Source organism: Salvelinus sp. IW2-2015, linkage group LG1 (genome assembly GCF_002910315.2).
Source record: "Salvelinus sp. IW2-2015 linkage group LG1, ASM291031v2, whole genome shotgun sequence".
Taxonomy (NCBI): Eukaryota; Metazoa; Chordata; class Actinopteri; order Salmoniformes; family Salmonidae; genus Salvelinus; species Salvelinus sp. IW2-2015.
This window is the reverse complement of record NC_036838.1, coordinates 12,896,530-12,918,069: the sequence shown is the minus strand read 5'-3', so window position 1 is coordinate 12,918,069 and position 21,540 is coordinate 12,896,530. Positions and strand designations below refer to the sequence as shown.

The following is a 21,540-nucleotide window of genomic DNA, read 5'->3' as shown; positions in this document are numbered from 1 at the left end:
AGCCGGTCAATAGGTCTAGCTGATTATTGAGTTGCGGCTTTCAGTGAAAAGCATCTAAATTATGCGTGAAGATAATGTGTCTTGAGTATAATTTAAAATCTTGCCTTTTTGTGCTATGTTGCTCTGTCTGCATGCAACGTCTTGCTTGTCCTACAGTATGTTGCTCTGCGTGTGCTCACTGCTCTCGTCTGTATTGTTATTCTAATTGTTTTCAATAACCTGCCCAGGGACTGCAGTTGAAAATAAGCTGGCTGGCTAAAACCGTCACTTTTACTGAAATGTTGATTAATGTGCAATGTCCCTGTAAAAATAAAAATAAAATAAACTCAACTCAAACTGTTGAGACAAGAAGCGGAGGGGTGTGTGGCGAAGATATAGGCGAGTCTCTCTCCGAATGGCTACGCTGTCTTCCGCCAATTCTTGCGCATTCATTGTGTGAATTGTTTACCCTTTGATCATTAAAAAAATAATACAAATCCCGAATACATACAGTATGTATCCAAGAGTAAACGTAATCTCTTGTAAATGTACTGTTAATCTCTTGTCTCTTGGTTACATAAATTTCTGTTAATGCATGTATTAATTACAGTCATTTACCATTCTCATTGTTTACAGAGTTCACAACCTGCTACACTCATTTCATAACCATCACAAGATTCGTACATTTTTTTATTGTCTTTTGTTTGGAGTGCGCCATGTGAGCAATGAGCATGTGTCTGGTTTCTCTGTCCTGGTAATGTTGAGGGCTTGTGCGCGCCTGAGCACGCATAGAAGTACCTGGCCTGCTGCGTGAAAATGTAGGACAGTTTTTTTTCTTTTTTCTTTGTGAATGATAATGCACAGAAAGTATTCACACCCTTTGACCTTTTCCCCATTTTCTTGTGTTACAGCCTGAATTTAAAATGGATTAAGATTTTTGGGCCCTTGCCTACACGCACAATACCTCGTAATGTCAAAGTGTAATTATGTTTTTATATATTTTTTAACAAATTAATTAAAAATGAATAGCTAAAATGTCTTGAGTCAATAAGTACTCAACCCCTTAGTCATGACAAGCCTAAATAAGTTCAGAAGTAAAAATGTGCTTAACAAGTCACCTAATTAGTTGCATGGACTAACCCGGTGTGCAATAAGTGTTTGACATGATTTTTACATACAGATAATTGTAAGGTCCATCATTCGAGCAGTGAATTTCAAACACAGATTCAACCACAAAGACCTCTGCCTCGCAAAGAAGGGCACCTATTGCTAAATGGGTAAAAAATAAAATACAGATATTGAATATCCCTTTGAGCATCGTGAAGTTATTAATTACACTTTGGATGGTGTATAATACACCCAGTCACTACAAAAGATACAGGCGTCCTTCCTAACTCAGTTGCCAGAGAGGAAGGAAACCACTCAGGGATTTCACCATGAGGCCAATTGTGATTTTAAAACAGTTACAGAGTTTAATGGCTGTGATAGGAGAAAACTGAGGATGTATCAACACCATTGTAGTTACGCCACAATACTAACCTAATCAACAGAGTGAAAAGGAAGCCTGTACAGAATACAAATATTCCAAAACATGCATCCTGTTCGCAACAAGGCACTAAAGTAATACTACAAAAAATATGGCAAAGAAATTCACTTTATATTTAGGGGCAGCAGGTAGCCTAGTGGTTAGAGCATTGGGCCAGTAACCGAAAAGTTGTTAGATCGAATCCCCGAGCTGACAAGGTAAAAATCTGTCTTTCTGCCCCTGAACAAGATGTCCTGAATACAAAGTGTTATATTTAGAGCAAATAAAATACAACACATTACTGAGTACCACTCTCCATATTTTCAAGCCTAGTGGTGGGTTCATCATGTTATGGGTATATATTTTTACCTTTATTTAACTAGGCAAGTCAGTTGAGAACAAATTCTTATTTTACAATGACGGCCTACCCCACCAAATCCCCCACTAACCCGGACGACGCTGAGCCAATTGTGTGGCGCCCTATGGTACACTTGTAGTCATATACCCTATGGTATACTTGTAATCCTATGCCTATGGTATAATTGTATTGTAATCGTTAAGGAATTCTTTAGGACAAAAAAGAGACCTGGTTTAGTCGGCTTTCCACCAAACACTGGGAGATTAATTCACCTTTCAGCAGGACAATCAAATCAAACGTTTCTACAGCACATTTCAGACATGAATGCAACGCAATGCGCTTCACGGGAAAAAACTGATAAAAAAACCTATGAAAATAAAAATATTAACTACACAATCAACATAAGAGGATAAAAACAAAAGAATAACAAAAACGGAGACAAAAAAAGCACCCTAAGGAAAAGCAAAGCTAAAAACCTGTTTTAAGATCTCTTATACAGTACCAGTGAAATGTTTGTACACTACTCATTCAAGGATTTTCTTTATTTTTCACTATTTTCTACATTGTAGAATAATAGTGAAGACATCAAAACTATGAAATAACACAAATGGAATCATGTAGTAACCAAAAAAACTGTTTAACAAATCGAAATATATTTTATATTTGAGATTCTTCAAAGTAGCCACCCTTTGCCTTGATGACAGCTTTGCACACTCTTGGCATTCTCTCAACCAGCTTCATGTTAATGTCCACAATTTTGGAATGAGATGTTCGACGAGCAGGTGTTCACATACTTTTGGCCATGTAGTGTTTGTTCACTATGCATGACAAAAAATTTGACTGGTAAAATAGGTCCTAAACCAATTTAGAACTGGACCGGAGACCCACCTCTCCAGTCTGTCCAGAAGGACATCATGGTCAACAAAGTCAAATGCAGCACTTAAATCCAAGAGTACAAGGACAGAGAGCTGTTTGGCATATGTGTTGGCTCTAAGATTGTTTTCCACTTTCACTAAGGCTGTCTCTGAGCTGGGCACGAAAACCAGATTGGAATTTTTCAAATACAGTTGGCACTTAGAAAACATTTAGCTGTTTAAAATCCAATTGCGCCAGAATTTTGCTTCAGAATGGAAGGTTGGAGATTGGCCGAAAATTGCTAAGATCTTAAGAATCTAGATTACTTTTCTTCAGAAGGAGATTCACCATAGCAGTTTTTAGTGCAGCGGGGCAAGTGAGTGATTAACAATAGCTTGCACTTCTTCAAATAAGACTGTTTTGAAGAAGGTGGTGGGGATAGGATCGAGAAGGCAGAAGGCTTAAGTTTGATATCACTTTCCTGAGCATGTCTGTGTCAACCAGGGAAAATAACTCCATAGTATCTTTGCGTGGTAGGTTAGGGCACATATCAAACTTCTCAGTTCTTGCTTGACTGATACCCTGCCTAAAGGTTGCAATCTTATTTCAGAAATATGCCGCAAAGGATAGGAAAGTTCACATAGGTTTGCGGGGGTAGGATTTATCAGGCCATCAATGGTCGATTAGAGCACTCAAATTATTTTCATTATTATTGATCAAGTTAGAAAAAGTAGCCCGTCTGGCATTTCTATTGCCAGAAAATCATAATGGACCTACAACTTTGACTTTCTCTACTTCTGCTCTGCCTTTCTGCAATTTCTCTTTAACTGATTTGTTTCTTCACTCATTGAAGGTACTCTCCATATGGTTGTGGTCTTTTTCAACATTACTGGAGCTATGGCATCAATGGTTGCCCTTAATTTGGTATTACATTTATCAACCAAATAATCACAAGAGGAATGCAGAATATGTAATGGTGTATTGTTCATACACTCAAAATCTGTAGCAACTTCAGAGATAAGATAGCGTTTCTTAATAATATATTCAGTATTACCCTGTGCTAACAAGGTAGTAAAAAATACACAGTGGTGTTCAGATAAAGGATACAGTGCATTCGGAAAGTATTCAGACCTCTTGACTTTTTCCACATTTTGTTACATTACAGCCACACATATATACATACACATATATATTATATATATATATATATATATATATATATACAAACACATATATATACACATACACATATATATTATATATATATATACAGTATATCACAAAGTGAGTACACCCCTCACAGTTTTGTAAATATTTGAGTATATCTTTTCATGTGACAACACTGAAGAAATGACACTTTGCTACAATGTAAAGTAGTGAGTGTACAGCTTGTATAACAGTGTAAATTTGCTGTCCCCTCAAAATAACTCAACACACAGCCATTAATGTCTAAACCACTGGCAACAAAAGTGAGTACACCTCTAAGTGAAAATTTCCAAATTGGGCCCAAAGTGTCAATATTTTGTGTGGCCACCATCATTTTCCAGCACTGCCTTAACCCTCTTGGGCATGGAGTTCACCAGAGCTTCACAGGTTGCCACTGGAGTCCTCTTCCACTCCTCCATGCACGACATCACAGAGCTGGTTGATGTTAGAGACCTTGCACTCCTCCACCTTCCATTTGAGGATGCCTCACAGATGCTCAATAGGGTTTAGGTCTGGAGACATGCTTGGCCAGTCCATCACCTTTACCCTCAGCTTCTTTAGCAAGGCAGTGGTCGTCTTGGAGGTGTGTTTGGGGTCGTTATTATGTTGGAATACTGCCCTGCGGCCCAGTCTCCGAAGGGAGGGGATCATGCTCTGCTTCAGTATGTCACAGTACATGTTGGCATCATGTTTCCCCTCAAATGAACTGTAGCTCCCAGTGCCGGCAGCACTCATGCAGCCCCAGACCATGACACTCCCACCACCATGCTTGACTGTAGGCAAGACACACTTGTCTTTGTACTCCTCACCTGGTTGCCGCCACACACGCTTGACACCATCTGAACCAAATAATTTATCTTGGTCTCATCAGACACAGGACATGGTCCATAATCCATGTCCTAGTCTGCTTGTCTTCAGCAAACTGTTTGCGGGCTTTCTTGTGCATCATCTTTAGAAGGGCGTCCTTCTGGGACGACAGCCATGCAGACCAATTTGATGCAGTGTATGGCGTATGATGGTGGCCACACAAAATATTGACACTTTGGGCCCAATTTGGACATTTTCACTTAGGGGTGTACTCACTTTTGTTGCCAGCGGTTTAGACATTAATGGCTGTGTGTTGAGTTATTTGAGGGGACAGCAAATTTACACTGTTATACAAGCTGTACACTCACTACTTTACATTGTAGCAAAGTGTCATTCTTCAGTGTTGTCACATGAAAAGATATACTCAAATATTTACAAAAATGTGAGGGGTGTACTCACTTTGTGATATACGTATATATAACACATATATATATATATATATATACACACACACACATACACACAAATATATACACACACACACAAATATATATATATATACCAATCTACACACAACACAATTTTTTCCAAATGTATTAAACCTTATTTGCCTAAATATTCAGACCCTTTGCTATGAGATTTGAAATTGAGCTCAGGTGCATCCTGTTTCCATTGATCGTCCTTCAGATGTTTCTACAACTTGATTAGAGTCCACCTGTGGTAAATTCAATTGATTGGACATGATGATTTGGAAAGGCACACACCTGTCTATGTAAGGTCCCACAGTTGACAGTGCATGTCAGAGCAAGTTCCGAGACAGGATTGTGTCAAGGCACAGATCTGGGGAAGGATACCAAAACATTTCTGCAGCATGAAAGGTCCAAGAACACAGTGGCCTCCATCATTCTTAAATGGAAGAAGTTTGGAACCACCAAGACTCTTCCTAGAGCTGGTTGTCGGGGGAAAGGGCCTTGTTCAGGGAGGGAACCAAGAAATTGATGGTCACTGACAGAGCTGCAGAGTTCCTATGTGGAGATGGGAGAAGGACAAGCTGTAGTCCAGGGTGGTTTTCAATAAGTACGCCCCTACAGTTTGAAGATAAACATGTTTCAATTAGAAACATGTAATCCAACTTTGAGCTCAGTAACGAGGTCATTCACGAGAAATAACATTTAAAAGTGCCATATTCACCCCTGGGGCATCTGCCTCAAGGTAACCAATGGAATAACAAATCAAGTTATTAATGTTATAACCACGTTTTCTGACAGTCTCCAATCTATCACAATGGTAGGATATGACAGTTTGTATAAACTCACTATAAAGTGGAGTTAGAGGAACATAAATTAGGTTATTCACAATAACTATAGTGCCATTTCTATGGGTGTTGATATACTTTCCAAGTCCTATGTTACTGATGATGAAAGGGAGCACTGGAGCAATACCAGACCCTGTCCGATAGTCTCTAAAATAGCTTGCGATGTTGCTGGAAATAATCCTGGAACCCCTGCGTTTAGGGTGAATCCTGTCTCTTTTAAAAAGTGCATGTTCAAATCAAATCAAATTTGATTGGTCACAAAAACATATTTAGCAGATGTTATTGCGGGTGTAGCGAAATGGTTGCTCCCACATCAAATCAAAGTTGTTACAAAAGGAGACATTCTTGTTGTTGCAGAGTTTCCCGGTACTCGTTCAGGGCAACGAGTCGGCTGAAACGTTCCGAACCCCTTCGATAGCACGGGAGGGGGCAAGGGATAATTATTTTCTTCCCTGTGCTAGCGAGAGTGTTTTCAATTTTTTTTTATAGTCCTCCCTCAGATTGCCTAAAGCGAAGGTTGTTTTACCCTCGTGAGGGATAATGGTGTCAATATTGGAGTAGTTGGCCAGAACTGTAAGCAGGAGGGAGTTGATGTCATGGACACAGGCTCCTGGGTGACAGTGGACCTTGGCCGGTCCACAGACCGTAGGCAGGCCAACATCTCTTACCACCGAGCTGCCCACAATGATGGTGCTCGTGATGGAATCCGATGGGGAATGAAGAGGGGGAGCGGGATGGGACTGCCTCGGGCAGGGGGGGATGGAGGCTTCGACCCAGGCTAGCCTGACTCTTTGCACCAGCAACAGTTTATGGCGTCGGAAACCCCAGGACGGTGGAAGATGGCCCAAGACCCTTCTGTCTTGAGTCAGCGGCCTGCTGAACTGTGGTGGCTGTGGGGGAGGGTGCCACTGGATCGGCCACCAGCTGGTGGCATACTCCCAGGATCTGTGCTGACTCCCGGGGCCTTGCGAATATCCAGTCTCTCATGGGCCGTGGAGTTGAGCTTAACATTTGTCCATTGGTTTGGGACAAATCAACGCCGTCGACTCATTGACAGCTTTGCTATAGGAGGCATTTATAATGGAGATTTGCCTGGGCAAGGTCGGTGTACTTAGAAAGCAGGTTATCCTTTTCTCGCAGCTGAGCGAGCAGCCGTAAGATCTCTTGCATTTAGGGCAGACAAATCCCTGTCTACTTTTCAGTTCCACCTTATCTTGTGATTAAGTGGAAATCATTTCACACCTAAAGCATTTGTGCCCAGCTGTGGATAAAAACACAGGTGAGCTAGCGCTGCTAGCATAGGCCTGCTCTGTTTTCATGATGGGTAGCAGCTAACTGGTACTGAACAGGAATCCGGAACAAACTTACGATCCCAACCGTAAAGGCAAACTGCATTGCGGAATCCGTAGCAATTAAAACTTGAGCTATGATTCAAAATGATTTAACCCTTAACAGTCCAAGCCCTGTTCTAAGTCAGGGGAGGTTCTACAAATCTATATGGAATTGTTTTAAGAAGGTCATTCCAAGGATAATTTTGCCATTTGAAGTGCGACATCGGCGGATTGAGACACATCCAATGCAAAAAAAACATCTCTCACTTAAACAGATTTTTATGGGGATTTTTTTATTATACTAATAAGATTTCTGCGGGTGCGCGAACATCGACTCTAGGGGGTAAATCAAAACAATTTCATAGAAACAACAAACTGAGTCTAGACATTACACTCTTCTGTTGCGCGCTTGGATGACGTATGTTGTGTGAAGTTGCTTACAGTGAATGTTTGAGTGGCCAAGTTACAGTTCTGACTTAAACCTACTTGAAAATCTATGGCAAGACCTGAAAATGGTTGTCTAGCAATGATCAACAACCAATTTGACACAGCTTAAAGATATTTTTATATTTTATTTATTACCCCTTTTTCTCCCCAATTTCGTGATATCCAGTTGGTAGTTACAGTCTTGTTCCATCGCTGCGACTCCCGTACGGACTCGGGAGATGCGAAGGACGAGAGTCTTGCGTCCCCCGAAACATGACCTCGCCAAGCCACACTGCTTCTTGACACACTGCTCGCTTCACCCGGAAGCCTGCTGCACCAATGTGTCGGAGGAAATACTGTACACCTGGCGACCCTAGTCAGCATGCATCCGCCACAAGGAGTCGTTAGAGCGCGATGGCACAAGGACATCCCAGCCGGCCAGTTTGCAATACATTTGCTCCCAATACTAAAAGCATGTTTTCACTTTGTTATTATGTTATTTTGTTATTATGCGGTATTGTGCGTATTAAATCCATATTTAATTCAGGCTGTAAAAACAAAATGTGGAATAAGTCACGGAGTATGAATACTTTCTGAAGGCACTGTATTAAAACTCTAGTTCCTCACAGTAAGGTATTTGAAAAATCTTTCCAACAATCTCCCCCTCGATAATCACCAATCCTCGGTATGAAAGAGCAATGGAAGTTATAAGCCTACTGCTACATTGGCCTAAAAGCTATGAGTTCAATGCGCTCAATGGATCACGGTGTATCAATGTATCCATATGGCAGAGGCTGGTGATCTCGCATTAGTTGACTTTACACTTTTATATCATTTTAATTCAGATTTTTATTATTAACCACGTGACAATGATTTTGAGAAACAAAAACATTATTATGGAAATGAAAATGTTAAACGAAAATGTGCATATGACAATCATAACTGGCACGCAAAACGGCAGAAATGGTAGGATAAATTGTAAGCTTCCCCAAAATTGAAACTCACGTGCCGCCTATGAAGCCTTTAAAACAATTGCCATCAGGTTTCAAACAAATAAGTATTTTTTCCAAAATGCATACTGCCTCCAGCTCACATTGTAAAGTGGTGGGTGACGTGCTGATAGCCTGTTGCCTGCACTTGAATGGTAAATGGGAAACGTGCTTCAATTACCAGTTGAGAAATAAAAGTAGCAGCTCTTTTTAATTGTGCACCAAAACTGTTTTTAACACGCAATTGCATTCACAAATGTTTGAGCAAATGAATGGGCTTATAAAAGCACACGTTTTACTCGTGGAGCAACCAGCTGAGGAGCTACAGGAGAAATCCCGCACAAAATAGGATCTGTATGTGTGATAGCTGTGTTGGATAAATAAGATACGACTACTGATAAATAAGATGATGACTAATGAAAATACACACAGATCAATTTAATTCTACAAAATTGACTAGCCTTTCCATCAATTAATAAAAAGCATTATTTTGCAATTGGATTTTTTTGCGGGGCCTGCAACAGTTTTATTGTATTGGCTTTTCATTTATACATTTTTTGGCCAAAAGCCACAAATGGCTGGCTAACGGAAACCCTGGTACTTTGCTACCTCAATTAACTCGTACCCCTGAACATCGACCTGGTACTCCCTGTATATAGCCATGTTATTTTTATTTATTATTTATTTTTTTACCTTTATTTAACTAGGCAATTCAGTTAAGAACAAATTCTTATTTACAATGACGGCCTACCTCGGTCAAACCCTAACCTGGACGACGCTGGGCCAATTGTGCGCCGCCCTACGGGACTCCCAATCACGGCTGGTTGTGATACAGCCTGGAATCGAACCAGGGTCTGTAGTACTGAGATGCAGTGCCTTAGACCGCTGTGCCACTCACCACTATTGTTATTCACTGTGTATTTATTCCTTGTGTCACGATTTCAATTTCTTTTTATAAAAAAAAATCTTTATATTGTTGGAAAAGGACCCTTAAGTAAGCATTTCACTGTCAGTTTAAACCTGTTGTTTACAAAGCATGTGACAAATAACATTTGATTGATTTGATGGCCTAGCTGTCAAAATTGACGACATATCGTGAAAATGATGATTAAGAAAATCTGCTTTTTTGGTTAGGGTTTAGCATGAGGTTAAGACTATGGTTAAGCTTAGGATTAGTTAGAAAATCAATATATACATTTTTTTACTTCTTGCTTTGCAGCTAACGGTAAACCCGATAGTGACAACGAATTGCCTTGGCAAACATGAAACAAACTGCTTTCGAAGTGGTTTGCGGGTCAACTCCCTGGGACTATACCTTTGGCCACTCAGAGAAGGAGTAGAGGGCTTTCTCCTGCAGCAGTTGGGCGATGGTAGGCTCCCTCGCATCCTGCAGACTGTCAGGCATCTCACACATGGACATGGGGGCTGCAAACCGTGCCACCTCTACATAGCTGTCCACCACGGAGGCTGTGGAGTGGTTAGTACATAACACAAGATCTCAACTACAGGGCATCCGGAGAAGGTGCGTGGAAAGGTCATTTTCAATGCTACATGTTTAAAGACTGCTAAAAAACTACCGTTACCTGGAGTTTTTCCCCTTTTTTGGGGCCTCTCCTCGATCTCGTCCTTCACTTCCAGCAGCCCCTTTGTCTGCTCCAGTTTGGGCGTGAGGACAGTGCTGTCAGGCTCCAGGATGTCCGACTTGCTCTCAGAGCTCTCTGGGTCTAGAGGGAACTCCAGTTTGATCTGTAGCTCAGGCTGGGATGTGGGGACTGAGGGGGACGAGGGCAGAGAGTCTGTTGCGTCAACAGTGGGTAGTGTGTGTTCGCTGAAAGTGCTCTCTGCTTCGGCAGGCCCCTCGGAGGCCCCTTCTGGTTCTACGTCGTAATGCTCCACCAATGGCCCTGCGAATGGTTCTTCTGGTGCTGGGTCTTTACAAGAGTCTTCCAGAGGCCCCTCCACTGGTTCCTCCTCCTGGGGATCCATGGGTGACATCTCCAAGGGTTCTTCAAACTGCCCCTCTAGAAGCCCCTCCTCCCCTGGCCCTAAGGCCATGTCCCTTTCTAAAGTCTCTTCCCTTGGCCCCTCTAGAGCAGCCTCAAATGACTCTACTGGAGATCCCATTCCCGTCCCATCGCAGGCACCCTCGAAGGGCTCCTCTTGGTGAGAGTCCTCGCATGATATACCTGAGGCTTCCAGGCCCTGCTCCGGCCCCACCAGATACAGACTGTTCACAGACATCTCTTTGTCAAACTCAAAGGCCACATCATCCTCTGCCTCTCTCTCCTTGGAGCTGGGCATGTGGGCGACGGCGTCCGAGTTGCTCAGCCTCTCCTCTGGCTCCTCGGCATCACCCTGGTGGTGGGGGTACAAGGTCATATGGGACAGTGACAGGGGCGGAGGGGGGATGTAGGGTGAAGGGCAGCTTGCGGAGAGGTCGGTGTGCTCCTGAGCAGGCTCCTCCTCGCTCACGCCGATGTCCTTGAACAGCATAAAACTGGAGGGTAGCGGCTCCCCTGGGTCGCTCCGGGAGGGGGGGATACCCAGGCAGTCATCAAGCACTCCCCCTGCTCTGTCCTCCCTTCCCCCATCTCCCGGCTGCTCTTCGGGGTCCAGGAACTCCGTCTCAAGGGCGGGCGCCCCCAGGATAGGGTCAGCGTCGTTGAAAATGTCTGCGGCGCCGGCGTGGTCCGTGCTCTCCCAGGGCGCCTGCAGCTCCTGGTCCAGCTCCAGCGAGGGCGCCATGAGGCCCGTCTCCTCAGAGGAGCCCTGCTCCCCCACCAACACATCGCTGCGCAGCTTGCCCGAGATGATAGGGTCCATTTCGGCCGACTGCTCGCCATTCAGCTCCCCCTGCACACCATACGAGTTGAGCATGCTCTGGCCACCCTGCGCTGAGTTGAAGGGGAACCCGTTGAAGGCCTCCTTGGCAGACTTGCAATGGAGGGAATCTGAGGCCAGGCCCTCTTGCTGCAGTGAGGCCAACTCCAAGGACTCATCCAGAGGGGGGCAGTCCAGGAAGCCCTCCCTGGGCCCAGACACCATACCTAGGCTGCCCCCGGGATCCGTGCCCACTATCTCTGGCGGGTGACCATGGACGTGGATGTGTGGGTGAGAATGGGCATGGATCGACGAGGAGGAGGAGGCTGGGTGGTGGTACTCCGGCGGCTGGGGAGAGTGGCATTGGCCGAGGCCCGTCTCATACAGGCAGCAGGGGTGGTGGTGGGGTGAGGGGGTCATGCCTGCGTGGTGCACCCCAGGATGGTAGCCCTTGTGATTCTCCTTCTGGACGTAGTTGCGGTGGGCCTCCAGGAAGGAGAGTTGCGGGTCGTTGAGGATGTAGTAGTCGGTGCGGCTAAGGCCGTGTCGGGCTGCCCCAATCAGGAGGTCGCGGTCGTGTTTGCCACACTCCCACCACACGGGCAGGTAAAGGCTGGGCCGACACAGTTGCAGCCTTGGGCCCAGCAGCAGGTGGCGCAGTACCTGCTCTCTGACCTTGCGCAGCAGTTCGATGCGGTAGAGAGTGCGTGCTGCTCGCTCCTCCGTGATGGGCTCTACAAACAGATTGTGGTCCAGAGGCCCTGACAGACAGATGGAGAGGGCTTACTTTAATATAATTGTATCATTCAAATCACGCCATTGCAATGTCACTACTATTGTAAAAATAATACTGTCATAAATCTACTAACCTCCACCTATCTTCCCCATGCTTTCGAAAGCACTGCTAAAATACGCAAACAAATCTATAAAGTGAAGCATCCTTTTAACACAACTTCCTTTGGCAGAGACTTTTGTTAATTTAAGGATTTAACCCTTTTTAAAAATGTTCGAATAAAATGACATGCCCAAATCTAACTGTCTGTAGCTCAGGACCTGAAGCAAGGATATGCATATTCTTGATACCATTTGAAAGGAAACACGTTGAAGTTTGTGGAAATGTGAAATTAAATGTTGGAGCACATAACACATTAGATCTGGTCAAAGATAATACAAAGAAAAAAACATGCGTTTTTTTTTGTACCATCATCTTTGAAATGCAAGAGAAAGGCCATCATGTATTAATTCCAGCCCAGGTGCAATTTTTGTCCACTAGATGGCAGCAGTGTATGTGCAAAGTTTTAGACTGATCAACTGAACCATTGCATATCTGTTGAAAATGTTGTATCAAGACTGCCCAAATGTGCTTCATTGGCTTATTAATATGTTTTCAAGTTCATAATTGTGCAATCTCCTCAAACAATAGCATGGTATTCTTTCACTGTAATAGCTACTGTAAATTGGACAGTGCAGTTGGATTAACAAGAATTTAAGCTTTCTGCCCATATGCTATGTCCTGGGAAATGTTCATGTTACTTACAACCTCATGCTAATCACATTAGCCTACATTAGCTTAACTGTCCCGGGGGGGGGGGGGGGGGGGGGGGGTGATCCTGTAGAAGTTAAAGGTTGAGTAAGATGTTGTAGAAGTTTGCTGGATGCATTACTAAGCAACAACAGCTGCAAATACCAATAAAACAACATCATGTTAATTATTTCCTTGCTTTGTCTAACTACACTATTTTGAATGTAGAAAATATGTTTTGTGGTTCCAAGTGGATTATTTATTTAGTTTCATATCACAAAAGTATTCTAGAAAGTTTATCACATTGGCTTTTGCCACGGTTGGCGCAGCTCTGCCTGGGCAAGTGCAGTGTGGTTTTCTAGCAACATGTGCCTCAAAAGGGAGGCAACATCAGCATAGCTACAAATTCCCATGTTTCCATGCTAGATTCTGACCAAACAATTAGCGCGACAGGTAAAATGCCTTAAGAAATAAGAAGAAGATTTCAACGAATAGAAAGATGAATATAACAAAATAACTACATTATGACATTCCCTAGGGTTAAAAAATTCTGGTTTGATGATTACTGATTTCCTGCATATTCCTTGATTTTTGGAAAACCTGGGGATTTTGGGAAAGCTACTGGTATTTTGCAACCCTAGCATTCACTAATCATAAACTATTTACATATTATAGAAATGTGGGTACATTCGTGGATGAAATTCCTACTTATTGCACCTTTAAGGGCCAGCTCTCTTGCTCTGCCTCCTGTGGAGTAGTTACCTTCGTCCTTCCTGGGGGGCAATCTGCAGGCGGTGCGGCACATGGACACAAAGCTGCTGAAGTATCTCTCCAGGCTCTCGTCCGTTTTCCTTTCCAGCCGGGCGAAGGAGCGGAACTGACTCCAGTCAAAGGTTTTCTTCTCCGGGTCATACACCACGCCGAACGACGACACGGTGCGGTAGAAATCTGCTTGCTCACGCCGTGTCCACCTGCTCATAAAAACACAGGCCTACCATAAGCCTTTTATAAAGGGGACATGCACTGACCATGTGACTGCCCAAGGAATCAGCTGTGGGTCTCAGCCAAAAGCAATTCCGACTTCATTTTTATATTATGTCTTTGACATAAAAAGTCAAATTTCATCCCCTTGCCTAGCAGATGTTGATAGATCTTGAAGGATATGCTATGTGAAAGTTAGTTTATAGGAATAGCTGGAGACATCATCGTATTGCTAAGATATACCCAGGCCTTACAGATCAGTGAACATAGAGGGGAGGTAAGGGGCAAAGAACCGAAAGGGAACGGGACCAAGGCAGCACATAATGTAGGGGTTCAATGACATCACCCACCTTTGCTCTGACATCATCACCCACCTTCTCTGCCACTCCAGGAAGAGAGGGTCAGGTTTGGCAGCGGTTGCCGTGCAGTGCCTAAGCTCCTCCCCCAGTTGCCAGGACATCGGTCCCGGGCTTGCCCCTGGCAGCAAGAAGTCATGACGCAGGGGCTCGCGCCGCATGAAGCGCTGGTAAGCTGTGATGAGGCGACGCAGCCTGGCAGTAAGATTAGGGCCGGCGGGCCACAGAGGGCGACCCTTCAGCTCCATGCCCTCCTGGCCAAACTCTTCCTGGCCAAAGCCCTCCTGGACCCTGTGTCCTGTGTCTGGAAAGTAACAGAATCAGATCAAAGCTTTGTTCACATATATTTACATGCATTATATTGTAACTTTTATAGCCATTTTTGAGATGGGAAAACTCGTTTTTTATGAAGTTAAACATTTGCTTTTTATGACTGAATGTTAGGTGAAATAAAACTACGTTTTGACAAAATTACACTTCCCCTGAAGGCAATCTATTTGTAGATTAACCCACGTGACACCTGTAGAAAATGATTGAGGTGGAACTTGGAGTTGGTAAAACCCCCATATTCTATATGCATTCACAGATTCTCCAGTTTGTAAGACATTTTATTCAAAAAGACAAGTTCAAAGGTAGCTGAACACTTACCTTGAACAACAATGTCATGCTTGTCCATTGCATCATTGCTGGAGCTGGTTTCATCCTTTTGGAGCAAAAATAAATGGTAACTTCACAACTCAACCTTTTCAGATACTGAATCCTTAATTTTCATTTAGCTGAGTCACTCGAGAGTCCGTACCTTATTATCAACCCTTTCCACTCCTCCCTCCTCTTGCTTGCTTTCAGGATCGTCTTTCACGTCATCACTTTTGCAATTACTAAAAAGAACCAACAATTAAGATAAAGACCACAAAATTACATCACTTACTCCATCACCAGAGTCAGCTTGACCACGCAGGATTTATTGATGTATTTAGGGGAACTAGATTTGAGGTATTGCTGATACATTACATTTTGAGGCATGCAGACATTGGTTGACATTCACATTCGTACACAGCACCTGAGATTTGGTACTGCGTATGTTCATATTACTGTATGCCATCCTACAAATAAGACTTGTGCCCTACAGTAAGGCAGATGTGGTTCTTGCCTGTCAGTGAGGTCAGCCATCACCTCTCCTCCACTCTGCTCGGCTGAGAGCGCTGTGACATCAGGCATGCCCACCCGCTCCAAGAAGCACAGCTCTGGGTCGGCCCGCATGGCGTTGTACCGCTCGTACCCTGAGGAGACACCAGGTGCCAGGGTTACTGAGCGCCGATGGTAATGACGGCAGTGGCTTTAGACTTAAATCTACTATTAATGTAAAATGTATAATCAATTTATCAACGACGAGTAACTGTGATATGTGGTAGGCTACGTCACATATGTGCACCACATCATTACTCTCGCTCTGCTGTGTGTGCATTTTGCTAGCTGTCACTCAAATGGCGAGGGGCTGAAGATTATTGGCTAGAACTCCAATTGCTAGGGGGCTGGCCCAATTTGGGAAAGGCACAGCTTCCAGAAAAACAGTCACTGTCAAACTAGGGATTTCATGGCTAATTGAGGTAAGAAAGTAATTCTGATCATAGATTATGCATGTACAAATTACACATTGACACACAGCCCAAAGTGGGAGGTTTAAAAAATACTTAATGGTCCCCAAAGTTCCGGAGCATGTCTTTAAAAGCGGACTCTAATCCACTGATCATCACGACCTTGATTAGTTAAATAAGATGTTTTAGTGCTGTCTTCGAATAAAAAAGCTTGCACACCCTGAAATTCTCTAGAACCAAGGTTGATGTATGATCTTCTGAAATGGCTAAACCATGACTTCAATATACTGGAACATGAAATACACCAACCCAAAATATATACGCAACATGTAAAGTGTTGGTCCAATGTTTCATGAGCTGAAATAAAAGATCCCGTGAATGTTCCATATGCACAAAAAGCTTAAGCTTGTGCACAAATGCGTTTACTTCCATGTTAGTGAGCATTTCTCCTTGCCAAGATAATCCATCCACCTGACAGGTACGACATATCAAGAAGCTCATTAAACATTGGGGACAATAAAAGGCCACTCTAAAATGTGCAGTTTTGTAACACAACACAATGCCACAGATGTCTTACGTTTTGAGGGAGCGTGCAATTGGCATGCTGACTGCAGGAGTGTCCATCAGAGCTGTTGCCAGAGAATGAAATGTTAAATTCTACCACAACGTCGCTTTAGAGATTTTGGCAGTACGTCCAACCAGCATCACAACCACAGACCACGCCAGCCCAGGACCTCCACATCCAGCTTCTTCACTAGCGGGATCGTCTGAGACCAGCCACCTGGACAGCTGATGAAACTGTGGGTTTGCACAACTGAAGAATTTCTACACACTGTCAAAACCGTATCAGGGAAGTTCATCTGTGCTCGTCGTCCTCACCAGGGTCTTGACCTGACTGCAGTTCAGCGTTGTAACTGATTTCAGTGGGCAAATGCTCACTGGCCACTGGCAAGCTGGAGAAGTGTGCTCTTCACGAATGAATCCCGGTATCAACTGTATCGGGCAGATGGCAGACAGCGTGCGGTTTTCTGATGTCAACGTTGTGAACAGAGCCCCATGGTGGCAGTGGGGTTATGGTATAGGCAGGTATGGGCAGGCAAAAGCCACAACTGCATTTTATTGATTGCAATTTGAATTTAGCAATACCTGACGAAATCCTGAGGTCCATTATCATGCCATTCATCCGCCACCATCACCTCGTGTCAGCATGATAATGCACAGCCCCACGTTGCAAGGATCTGTACACAATTCCTGGAAGCTGAAAATGTCCCAGTTTTTCCATGGCCTGCATAACCACCAGACATGTCACCCACTGAGCATGTTTTGGATGCTGTCTGGATCGACGTGTACGACAGAGTGTTCCAGTTCCCGGCAATATCCAACAACTTCGCACAGACATTGAAGAAGAGTTGGACAACATTCCACAGGCCACAATCAACCGCCTGATCAACTCTATGCGAAGGAGATGTGTCGCGCTGCATGAGGCAAATGGTGGTCACACCAGATACTGACTGGTTTTCTGATTCACTTGTAATTTTTTTTAAGGTATCTGTGACCAACAGATGCATATCTTTATTCACAGTCGTGAAATCCATAGATTAGGGCCTAATGAATTTATTTCAATTGTCTTATTTCTTTATGAACTGTAACTCAGTAAAATCTTTGAAATTGTTACATGTTGCATTTATATTTTTGTTCAATGTACATAAAATTGGATTGTATAGTAAGAGCCATGAGGGTCTGACAAACAGGAGACCCTAGACTAGAGGATTACCATGTTTGTGTACCCCTATGAGGAGAGACTTATCTGCCTCTGCATCCCACCAGCCTGCTGGGATCTCGATGTAGTCGATGTCAGGCAGTGCCACCTCCAGTTTACTGCACAGATCACACACACACACACAAATCAGCCATTAACTTTAGTCTGGTTTCCCGGACCTAGATAAGTAGGTGGTATGATTAATGGGTGCCCTCGTGGTGCACTTTGTACCTGGCAGGAATACCCTCCAGGAACTGGGCAGCAGCCTCTCCCAGGACCTCCGCCTTCAGGTAGTACAGCATCCTCACCCTCAGAAGTACTCTTGGTACAACAAGGCACATAACACAACACATAGACCAGTCATCAGTCTCTTTTTTGATAAACACCAAACCACTTAGGGCCAGTGGAGTTGCTAAGCGTTTCCCCCTGTTTTTAGGAAGACATAAAACAAACAAAACTAAAACATGAAACTGTCTTCATATGTAATGAAAAGCTACAAAAGCTTAGTAAATCTAGCCGTTTACTCCCCAGGCTTCAGCACCTAAAATCATAATAAAATAAAAAAAACTAGACTATGTAGGTTTTGTAAGCTTTAGGAATCCCATTCCTCATAGAGGAGAACATGACTGTTCACCAACAGCTGAAAGTGAGGAATGGGGGACTCACTTGTTGCAGTGCTGTTTGAGGTGTTTCTTGTAGCTGTCGTCATGCAGCACCACCTCTGGGTTGCAGTTGACCAGCCAGTCTGCATGCTTCATCTCGGGCACACTCAGCTGGTTCTTTAATTTCTTACCCTTGCGTCCCCTGGGCACTGGGGCCGACAGACCTGCTTGTGGAAAGGTTGGATTTAAACGATACCAAGTAATCACCTTACTGCACAACAGTCCAAATTAAAGCACAGACTTTGGGATCAGAGTTGGAGCTATGGCTACAGTCATTTAGAGACCATAGGAAACCATCGGACAAGGGTGAGGATAGCTCTTTTTTTTATGCTAAGGGAAGACGGAGTAGATACAAGATGTAGTACAAGATACTGAGTGTGGATTCAAACCCCCATCGTAGGGTGCCATGCATGGTCTGGAGTCAGCTTTCTAGACCATTATGCCAAACTCTGGCACTACGAGTTGCTTTTCAGAGCTTGATTATTCATTTGAGTGTTGTCAACAAAACTAGCCATATTGCCTGTCCTCTTTCCCCCACTCCAAATCTGAATGAGTGAATGGCAACTTGTATCAGGGGATGTTAGTGAGTCTCTCACCAGAGTGGTTCTGCAAGTCCTGTTTATGGCCATCCTTGGCGGGCGTGATGAGGTCCCAGATAAAGCTCTTGATCTTGTCATCGCCCTTGTAGTGGCGCACGCAGTAGACCAGCAGCGACCGGCACAGCACCTCAATGTCGCATTCGGCCAGTTGCCACTTGAAGCGCCCGTGGGTCAGGATGTCCTTCCAGCGACCCCAGCTGTGCGAGCACACGCAGAGAGATGAAGCGGGTGGCATGAGGACAGATACACCACACTAGTGTCAGAGTCAGTACCTAAATACAACACCTAAATACTGTACTCTAATGTAGCCTACTGCAGTGATTCCCAAACCTCTCCTCAAGTACCCCCAGCCAGTGCTATATATTTGATGTATTCCACAACTAATTTGTCAATTAATCACCAAGCCCTTCATTAGTTGACCAATTGAATCAGGTGTGCTAGCACCGGAATACATAAAATAAATGTTACTTATTGGGGGTTACTTGAGATGTTTGGGAAACACTGGTGCAATGTAACTCTGCAGTAATTAGTAAGAGTGCTTACTAAGGTACAATTTGAGGTACAGAGAGCACTTACATTAAGGCACAATCATTTTTACAGCATGGCACAATAGAAAGGCTATTGAAAGTATAACTGAGAAATGTATGAGGCGGTAAAACTGACCCGAATATGAGCAGGTTCTTCTCGACACGGAAGCACTCTGCGCGGAGGTAGTGTCTGTTCCTCTCGCTGAGGCGGCGTGTGCGACAGGGCCTCTCTTCTGAGTCGCTGTCCAGCTCTGAGAACTCCATCAGCTCGTCATCCTCGAACGAGTTGTAGTGGCGTGTCTGCTTCCTCACACGAGGCGTGTCAATCACCAGGCTCTCCTGTCACAGACGGGGGATAGAGGTTCAGGTGTAGGCTTTACTGCAGGCTTGCTACAGAGATACTAGTTGTAGGTCCCAAGAAACAAAGAGATCTGCTGTCGGATCTGACAATGAATCTCGATGATTGTACAGTCGCCTCAAATAAAACTGGAGGATCTCAGCGTTACTCTGGACCCTTATCTCTTTTGATTAACATACAGTTGAAGTCGGAAGTTCACATACACCTTAGCCAAATGCATTTAAACTCTGTTTTTTCTCTCACAATTCCTGACATTTAATCCTAGTAAGAATTCCCTGTCTTAGGTCAGTTAGGATCACCACTTTATTTTAAGAACGTGAAATGTCAGAATAAAAGTAGAGAGAATTATTTATTTCAGCTTTATTTCTTTCATCACATTCCCAGTGGGTCAGAAATGTACATGCACTCAATTTGTATTTGGTAGCATTGCCTTTAAATTGTTTAACTTGGGTCAAACATTTTGGGTAACCTTCCACAAGCTTCCCACAATAAATTGGGTGAATTTTGGCCCATTCCTCCTGACAGAGCTGATGTAACTGAGTCAGGTTTGTAGGCCTCCTTGCTTGCACACGCTTTTTCAGTTCTGCCCACAAATTTTATATAGGATTGAGGTCAGGGCTTTGTGATGGCTACTCCAATACCTCGACTTTGTTGTCCTTAAGCCATTTTGCCACAACTTTGGAAGTATGCTTGGGGTCATTGTCCATTTGGAAGACCCATTTGCACCCAAGCTTTAACTTCCTGACTGATGTCTTGAGATGTTGCTTCAATATATCCACATGATTTTCCTGCCTCATGATGCCATCTATTTTGTGAAGTGCACCAGTCTCTCCTGCAGCAAAGCACCCCCATAACATGATGCTGCCATCCCCCATGCTTCACGGTTGGGATGGTCTTCTTCGGCTTGCAAGCCTCCCCCTTTTTCCTCCAAACATAACGATGGTCATTATGGCCAAACAGTTCTATTTTTGATTCATCAGACTAGAGGATATTTCTCCAAAAAGTACGATCTTTGTGCAGTTGCAAACCGTAGTCTGGCTTGTTTGTGTCATGCACAAAGTAGATGTCCTAACCGACTTGCCAAAACTATAGTTTGTTAAAATAAATTGGTGGAGTGGTTGAAAAACGAGTTTGAATGACTCCAACCTAAGTGTACGTAAACTTCCGACTTCAACTATATAAAACATATTTCAAGAGCAGCCTTTTCCCATCTTTGTAACGCTGCAAAAATCTGAAACCTTTTTCCCAAAAATGACACAGAAAATCTGATCCAGGCGTTTGTCACTTCAATATTAGACTACTGCAATCCTCTACCCTCCAGCAACTTGGATAAAGCACTAAATGAACTTCAGCTAGTGCTAAATACGGCTGCTCGAATCTTGACTAGAACCCCCAAAATTTGATTATATTACTCCAGTGCTAGCATCTACACTGGCTTACTGTTAAGGTTAGGGCTGATTTCAAGGTTTTACTGCTAACCCACAAAGCATTACATGGGCTTGCTCCTACCGATCTTGCCGATTTGATCCAACCGTACATATACTACATGACCAAAAGAGGTGGACACCTG

General features: G+C 43.8%; 1 protein-coding gene across 9 annotated transcripts in view; it reads right to left on the bottom strand.

The window, feature by feature from the left end:
* The window catches only part of chd6 (chromodomain helicase DNA binding protein 6), a 156,010-nt gene that overhangs the window by 34,521 nt on the left and 99,949 nt on the right, over window positions 1–21,540 (bottom strand). For 7 of the 9 annotated variants that reach the window (XM_070444300.1, XM_023983761.2, XM_070444347.1 and 4 more), the window contains 12 exons: window positions 19,749–19,951; window positions 19,083–19,282; window positions 18,491–18,653; window positions 18,056–18,145; window positions 17,840–17,943; window positions 15,621–15,750; window positions 15,270–15,348; window positions 15,119–15,173; window positions 14,465–14,774; window positions 13,896–14,104; window positions 10,375–12,372; window positions 10,107–10,258 (listed from right to left, as the gene is read on the bottom strand). In XM_070444300.1, coding sequence (XP_070300401.1) covers window positions 10,107–10,258; window positions 10,375–12,372; window positions 13,896–14,104; window positions 14,465–14,774; window positions 15,119–15,173; window positions 15,270–15,348; window positions 15,621–15,750; window positions 17,840–17,943; window positions 18,056–18,145; window positions 18,491–18,653; window positions 19,083–19,282; window positions 19,749–19,951 — 3,693 coding nt within the window. The remainder of the gene's footprint in view (window positions 1–10,106; window positions 10,259–10,374; window positions 12,373–13,895; window positions 14,105–14,464; window positions 14,775–15,118; window positions 15,174–15,269; window positions 15,349–15,620; window positions 15,751–17,839; window positions 17,944–18,055; window positions 18,146–18,490; window positions 18,654–19,082; window positions 19,283–19,748; window positions 19,952–21,540) is intronic. The other 2 variants (XM_023983735.2, XM_070444235.1) reach the window with 2 other exon arrangements.